This window comes from Mustelus asterias, chromosome 24, assembly GCF_964213995.1.
Source record: "Mustelus asterias chromosome 24, sMusAst1.hap1.1, whole genome shotgun sequence".
NCBI lineage: Eukaryota > Metazoa > Chordata > Chondrichthyes > Carcharhiniformes > Triakidae > Mustelus > Mustelus asterias.
The window spans coordinates 1,823,989-1,832,109 of record NC_135824.1 but is presented as its reverse complement, the minus strand read 5'-3'; the positions used below and the strand labels follow the sequence as shown (position 1 = coordinate 1,832,109).

General features: G+C 39.1%; 1 protein-coding gene across 3 annotated transcripts in view; it reads left to right on the top strand.

Annotated features, from left to right (window-relative positions):
* dennd4a (DENN/MADD domain containing 4A) overlaps positions 1-8,121 on the top strand; it is a 159,574-nt gene that overhangs the window by 102,822 nt on the left and 48,631 nt on the right. For all 3 annotated transcript variants that reach the window (XM_078241160.1, XM_078241159.1, XM_078241158.1), the window contains exons 14-17: positions 2,801-2,934; positions 4,711-4,846; positions 5,411-5,617; positions 6,959-7,087. In XM_078241160.1, coding sequence (XP_078097286.1) covers positions 2,801-2,934; positions 4,711-4,846; positions 5,411-5,617; positions 6,959-7,087 — 606 coding nt within the window. The remainder of the gene's footprint in view (positions 1-2,800; positions 2,935-4,710; positions 4,847-5,410; positions 5,618-6,958; positions 7,088-8,121) is intronic.

Sequence of the window (8,121 nt, the reverse complement as noted above, 5' to 3'; positions counted from 1 at the left end):
TGTCTCTGTCTCGCATTTGTTCTTTCACCTCAGAAGCAATTGAAGGGGAAAAGTAGGTCACCTGCCATTCTTCAAATGTAGCGGTTATTGCCAATGAGCTTAATGACCCTGTGCACTTGTCTTCCAATAAAAGCTTCTCCGATGCTTTAAAAATGCAGCAATTTCATGAGCATTCCCTTGTGCCCTAAATTCATTTTCACTATGAAAGCACATTTAGTCATGTCTTGATGCCAAAAATGAAGTGCCTCACTTTCTAACATTCTGACATGTTTTACGGGAGAGCTTTATTGCATTCCAGTCAGTTGGTGGACTTTTATTCTCTTAATGAGATCTTGCTGTGTTGGAGCCAAGTTTTTTTTCCCCTCTGTAGATGGTGGGGCAAGATTTATTAGTCAGTTTTCATTGTCTACAGAGAAGTGTATTAGAAACCAGTGACCTGGCTCAGAATTATGCTTTACTCCAACAAATAAGCCCAATGAACATAAAATCTGTTTAGTCAAGACAGCCAAGTGGATATCTGTGCTTTCATTTCTTCATCTGGCTTTAAGCAAAAACATATGCTGTGGCTGCTTCACCCACGGATGAAAGACTGTTGGAATGTGCACTGCAGAGCTTCCTGTGACATATATGAGATGAGTATCATTTGGACACCTTATAACTATTAAACAAATCAAATGATCTGCATCCCTTTGATATGTGGTTATATAAACATAACATTTTTGTGAAACATTTAACCATGTTTGTCGAAATTAGTAGCCCAAGATTGATTCAATGCACTGCGACAAGTTATTGATATGTAATCACTTTTAATAAATGTTATTAATGCTTGCTTAGGAGCAGCATAATTTAAAATGCACTGAAGGTTTAGTGGCCACCAGTAAACTGTGATTCCTATGGAATTTTCTATCTGATTACTTTAGGAACCTCGCTCCCTCCCTGCCTGAAAACTGTCCCTTCAAATCCCCACCCTGTTAACAGTGCAATGCATTATTACTGAGAACAAGAAAAATCTAAATAACCATTTTCTTTCACTGCCAGCTATAATTATAATTTCAGACATGCTGTTATCTGCTTTCCTGACTTTGCTGTTTTCTCAGTTTGCCTGCTTCCCCACATTGAGGCGCACAAACTGGTAAATTAGAAATGATTTTGGGTGGAACAAAGTTCAGCAAGTCTTGTGCTCCGAGCGATGTCCATGGAACGGTATTTAAGAAGCTCCATGGATGCCGCCATAGACGCTGCAACTTTCAGATCACATTAATTCTGTCACTGGATTTGGAGGGAGGAAAAGGAAATGCGAGAGAGTTGATGACGAATGGCCTAGTATTTCTTAATAGAGAGGGGGAGAACATTTGATGAAAAAGGAAACTAGACCAGTACATAGAGATGTCGAAATTTGTGTCAGAGAGGAAGTTATTCTCTTTTTGCCCATATTGTGTCCTAAGCCCCTCAAATTGACAGACTTTCGAGTTCCTTCTCCTGCTTTTTCTGTAATCCAAGACCATTTCCCAATTTCTTTTCAAATGCCCTTTCAAATCATTTAAGAAGTTATTCAGTGTCTTTCTAAATGCTGTAATCTGTTGCCCCTTGCAGCTCTTGTATGTCACATTTCAATAAAACTGTTTTAAAATAAATTCTCCTCATCCTTTTATTTATTTGACGTTTATCTTGATATTCTGGCTACTTTCCTTTAACTTAGCTGGCAATTCAGACAATCCGCATTTACTCTGCTACTCCGTTTATCATACCCAACTTTCCTAACAAGTCCCTCCACAATCTTCTCAGTTTGAGATGGAAGAAAATAAAATATATCACCATAATAAACATTGATATACTTAATAAACATAATAAACTTCTTTAAGTTTCCTGGCAGGACAGTAAAACTCTGATAATATATATCTTTAAACTGTGTAACTCTAATATGCGTTCTAGTTCAATGATGACAGTAGTCTTGATGAGAAAGGTGGCTCTGGGTTGATGTAATGCATTCAAAACAAAATGGATACTGGAAACCACATGATGAAGGATTAGAAGATTGTTCTGCCCTGGAATGGGTTGGATTCCATTTCCAAGTAACCAAACGGAATGCTCAATCTTAAGTCACCAAGAACCGTTAGTTTGACGTTGCCTTCTTCCAGTTGGCATTCGTACAGAAGGGACAATACATTGGGCATGTAGAGATCCTCAGCAACTCCTTTTACAAACACATGAGAAGGAATATCAATGCATAATGCAATTTCTCAGATATCGTGGTAATGAAAGGAAACTTCTTCCAATCTGAGTATAAATGATCTCCTGATATTTTCCAAGTAAAAAGCCTATGGAAGATGGCCATTAAAGCTGGGATCAAGCATATTTGTCTTTGTTATAACAGAGAATAGAATAGTGCCAGACGAACAGAGCTCTGCCGCAGGGTTACCCAGACTTGAAATGTTGGCTTTATTCTCTCTCCATAGATGCTGTCAGAGCTGCTGAGATTTTCCAGCATTTTCTGTTTTTGTTAATAAGTTATTGAGAAGAGTTGCTAAGCAACTAATGGGCATTTTTTGCTACAGACTCACTTCAGGTTGTTCTCTTCAACTTTCTGAATCAAGAGGTTGTGACAGTGAGATTTTGCCTCACAAGATGCATAACATGTGGAAACTGAGAGATGACGCATTGTGACACATCCATCACAACCCTTGTTTAATTTCCCTCCCTGCCACCAACTCCTACCAATGATTATATTCAAGGGATCTGCTTTTGAACAAAGTACGCTATGTGATTTCTGATGGAAATTCTGTCTTTTATACTAAACCAGTTGGATGCAGAGCGCCCAGATGACGTGCGTCTCATAGAATTGGACGAATCTCACAGAAGTGAACATACGGTTTTCATAACACCTCCTGAGCTTCCAAGCCTGCCTAATGGAGAAGAGTATCCCCTTCAATATAGGTATCAGTCCAAATTCTATTTTTACTTGCAAGGCTAGAGTGCGCAGGGAATCAGGAGGGTTTAAAAATCTCTCTGGATTTTGAAAAAAATGAGAGACGCACGAATTATTTTCAAAATCTCTTTTTTAAAAAATGAAATGCATAGAAATTCATTTTTAATTCACAACTTGATTTGGATAATCATAAAAACTTGCACATTGGGTAGAGTGTAAGCAGCTGTAGGTTATTTTCAATAAGGTATTCGTATTATTTTGTGAATATCTTTGCACATTAGTATGGTGCTATGAACATGCTTTTTGCATAAAGCTTAGTGAAGTCAACAACATTCGCTCCACACAGACACAAAGTTAAAACCATCTATAGTTTTATATTTCAATTTAAAAGCTGTAATGTAATTACTACATTCAGATGGTTTTTGTAAATTGGCATGTTTGTGATGTAATTTAGAGAATGATGATTATGCTGCAGCCTTATAATCACTGTCAATTATTTTTATGCAATCTCATTAAACCTATTTTTGTGCTGAGAATGTAACCTGGTCCTCAGAGAGCTGCTGCTGTATTTTTTTTAAAGATGCTTCACGTGAATATTCTGCTTTTGTTTTTTGCTTTTGAAAATAGATTTTCAATTCTTCATTTCATTTAATTATGAAAATTGTCCACTCCAGATTGCTAACAACTAAGTTTAAAAAAACATCCAACTGTGCTCTGAAAGTGTTGTCTTAATTTGAATGTGATTCCAAAGGGACTGGGTGACCTCTGATCGCTCACCCAAGTGGCCATGTTCTGTAGTTCAGCTATTGCAAGGAGATACATAGAACATAGAACATAGAACATAGAACATTACAGCGCAGAACATCTGAGGCTTCCCCCAACACCCACTTTACAGAAATCAGTGAAAGCCTGAGGTACCCCTCTGCCAATCTGGGGTACTGAGACTGTTGTAGTCTCTATAGTTGCCTTGGCTGAGGACAGAAAACTGGATACTGGGAATATCAAAGAATATAAGTGGACATCGAAAAGATAAAAGATCCTTTCTCAGAATCTCAAGAACAAACAGTTTCTGGAAATCTGGAAGAAAACAGAAAATGTTATAAACACTCAGCATGTTGGGCAGTATCTGTTGACGGAAAAGGGGAAATAATGCTTTACCTGTGTATGCGCTGAGTTTGCACATTCTCCCTGTGTCTGCGTGGGTTTCCTCCGGGTGCTCCGGTTGCTTCCCACACTCCAAAGATGTGCAAGTTAGATTGATTGGCCATGATAAATTGCCCCTTAGTGTCAGGGGGATTAGCAGAATAAATACATGGGGTTATAGGGATAGAGCCTGGGTGGGATTGTCAGTGCAGGCTCGATGGGCTGAATGGCCTTCTGCAGTGTAGGATTCTATGAAAGCATCAACTTCCCTGTTCTCTCCACTTTTTGTCTCACATTTCTCTCACTTTTGTTGCCTCACCCGCAGCATGCTGCCAGTATTTCCTGTTTCCCTTTCTCAGGACATATTCTGACTGAAATGTTAACCTGTCTTTTCTCTTGCAGATTCTGTGAAATCTCTTGTGTGTTTTCAGCATTTTCTCTTTCTCTCCCATATTTCCAGTATTTGCTATTTCTCTTTTAATCTCTAATTTTAATTGTAGGTTAGGTATATATTCAGTGAAACCGCTTTATATTGCATAATATGCTTTAATTAGATGTGTTAATTAATCATATATACATTGTTGACTATATTTGTTGTACTTTAATATTGTATTAATCCTGACCTGATCCTGTTCTTGCAGTTACACTAGCTTCCCTGTGCTAACACCAGAGCTATTTGATAGACCAGTGGGTTTATTCAAAACTCCAGCTAGCAGGTTAACTTCAAAAAATAGTTGTCCCAACAGTCCAGCACCAATGGGCAGAAGAACTAAGCAGGTACAACATGACTAATATTTGTTTTCTGATATGCCTTTATATAGTGTGTGTGAATTATTATGTCCTCTTGGTACAATGCAAGATTGAATACTCTTAAGTTTGAGCACAATAAGAAGTCTCACAACACCAGGTTAAAGTCCAACAATTTTATTTGGTAGCACGAGCTTTCGGAGTGCTGCTCCTTCATCAGGTGAGTCACTGATGATGACTTACCTGATGAATGGGCAGCGCTCCGAAAGCTCGTGCTACCAAATAAACCTGTTGGACTTTAACCTGATGTTGTGAGACTTCTTACTGTGCCCACCCCAGTCAAACACCGGCATCTCCACATCATGGCTACCACTTAAGTTTGGGGGAAGTATGTAAATGATTGGGTAGTATTGTTAGAGTGAGAATGTGTGACTGAGTAAAGTCTGGTGTCATGTGTTTTATGACATCAATATATAAAATGTTTGCCAGTTTCCCTTTAAAGCAGCAATGTTAAAATTGTGAACCGTTTGAATTCATACTTGGTTCACACATTTCATTTAACAATCTTAATCGTTATATTGTGTTGGATTTCAGGAAATAAAATCAGCTCAAAAAATTGCAAAGCGTTATTCGTCAATTCCTCAGATGTGGTCAAAATGTCTCCTGCGTCACTGCTATGGTCTCTGGTTCATTTGCCTTCCTGCTTATGTGAAAGTTTGCCATTCGAAGGTCAGAGCTCTTCGGACTGCTTACGATGTGCTGAGAAAAATGCAGGTTAAGAAGCTGGAGCCACCTGATGAGGTATGGGACACTGCCATGCCTACACCATGACAGCAAACAATGACTTCAGTACAGTATTAACATATCAATCAGTGGGAGAGGAAAGAATTAATAGTAAAAAGCATATTTACAAACATACAAATTAGGAGCAAAAGTAGGCCATTCGGTCCCTCAAGCCTGACCTGCCATTTTCATGGCTAATCTGATTACTGCTTCTAATTTCCTGTCCACCCCCAGTAGCCTTTGATATGAACTTAAAACTGAATGCTTGTTCCCATTTTTCCCCTGCCAAAATAACCCCAGTTGAATTTTAGTGTCACTAAATCAGCATTCCGCCCTGCTTTCTTGGTTTTTGTCTCCTGCACCCTGATCTAGAATGATGTGAGAGCTGATATCTGACACTTTGTTTATGGGGAGGTGATGGCCTAGTGGTATTATCGCTAGACTGTTAATCCAGAAACTCAGCTAATGTTCTGGGGACCTGGGTTTGAATCCCGCCACGGCAGATGGCGGAATTTGACTTCAATAAAAGAAAATCTGGAATTAAGAATCAACTGATGAAACCATTGTCGATTGTCGGAAAAAACCATTTGCTTCACTAATGTCCTTTAGGGAAGGAAATCTGCTGTCCTTACCTGGTCTGGCCTACGTGTGACTCCAGAGGCTCAGCACTGTGGTTGACTTTTAATTGCCCTCTGAACAAGGGCAACTAGGGATGGGCAATAAATGCTGGCCAGCCAGCGACGTCCCTGTCCCACAAATGAATAAAAGAATAAAAGACTCTTCGATTTGAAAGGCAGTGTCCGTGTGTTGATTTGGTTTGATTTATTATTGTCACATGTATGAGTATACCCTGAAAAGTATTGTTTCTTGCGTGCTAAACAAAGCATACCGTTCATAGAGAAGGAAAGGAGAGAGTGCAGAATGTAGTGTTACAGTCATAGTTGGGTGTAGAGAAAGATCAACTTAATGCAAGGTAGGTCCATTCAAAAGTCTGATGGCAGCAGGGAAGAAGCTGTTTTTGAGTTGGTTGGGACATGTCTTTTGCATCTTTTATCATTTTCATTGCCAGATATTAAAACTGGCCTTTCACCCTTGGAAATAATAACAATAATTTGCTTTTGAAACAACGCTCTGCCTTAAGTTACAGTGCAGTTGTTACCTCCATTTGTAGCATCCATCAGATGTTCATGGAACAAAATTAAGCTTTCAAAAGCTTCGGTTGATGTAGACCATGGTCAGACATTGTTGCATATTGTGGCTGACGCCTGAGTAACTTTGGAATAAATGTATTTGAGGCATTTTCTGAAGTGTATTTTCTTGAGGATTTCTCACTGATGGAAGCTGTATTTTCTATTCTAGGTGTGTTACCGTGTTCTGATGCAGCTATGTGGGCAGTATGGACAGCCGGTGTTGGCTGTGAGAGTTCTGTTTGAAATGAAGAAGGCTGGGGTTCATCCCAATGCTATAACATATGGTTACTACAATAAGGTATGAGCAGCTACATTTTTCTTGAGACTTTCTGTGTTGCTTTTTTATTGTAACTGATTTTATTTTATTCCGATACCATTCACTTTTCCTTGCCTTGCTTTTTCCAAGACTGAGATGTCTGTTTTCATTCTCTGCCGGTGCTGTTCTTTGGCAAGCTGAAAACAAGTTTACTGGGGGAGTGGAGCATGAGATATTCTGAATGTTCTCTCCCTTTGTAAACAAGGACTCAATATTGACTGGTGTGTGAATGCTGCAAGCTCCTCACTTGGATTACAATGTTGGGGATCCAAAACCACCCATGTTAAATCAAAATGTGCTTTCTAATATTTTACTGCTATAGTAAAGCAGCTGCCTTATTAATATCAATCTTGTACAAGATTCTTGCTTTAACAGTTTATAGCATAATAGGAAACCCAGCTGTCTCTAGGTTTTAGAATTACAGTCTTGGGGTGACAACTATGTTGGATCAATTTATGTGTTGAGTCAGTGTTCTTGTGTGATTGATTTGCAAGTTTCAAAACCCCATGTTAAAGTGCAACCTATTCAGCAAAGTTTACTATGGAGAGGATTGAGAATTTTGGGGGAATATTTCCAAGTTTTACTAACAAGAAATCGATGCTCAACCACTGCACAGGATGGATATAAGAAATAGTTCAGGAGTAGGCCATTTGATCCATCGAACCTATTTCTCCATTCAATACAACCATAGTAAGAAGTCTCACAATACCAGGTTAAAGTCCAACAGGTTTATTTGGAATCAAATAAAAATCCCAGTCCAACGCCGGCATCTCCACATCATCAATACAACCATGGCTGACCTGATTGTGACCACAGCTCCACTTTCCTGCCTGTTTCTCCCAAACGTGTGGACTCATTGTCAGTCGATGGCCTGTGTAACTCGGCCTTCAATATATTCAATGACCCAGACTCCAGTGCTGTCTGAGAGAAGGAGTCTCTCCTCACCTCTTGAATGGGAGATCCCCAGTTTTGAAACTGGGATGTTACTTGTATTCTCTATAGTGAAGTTCTAGATG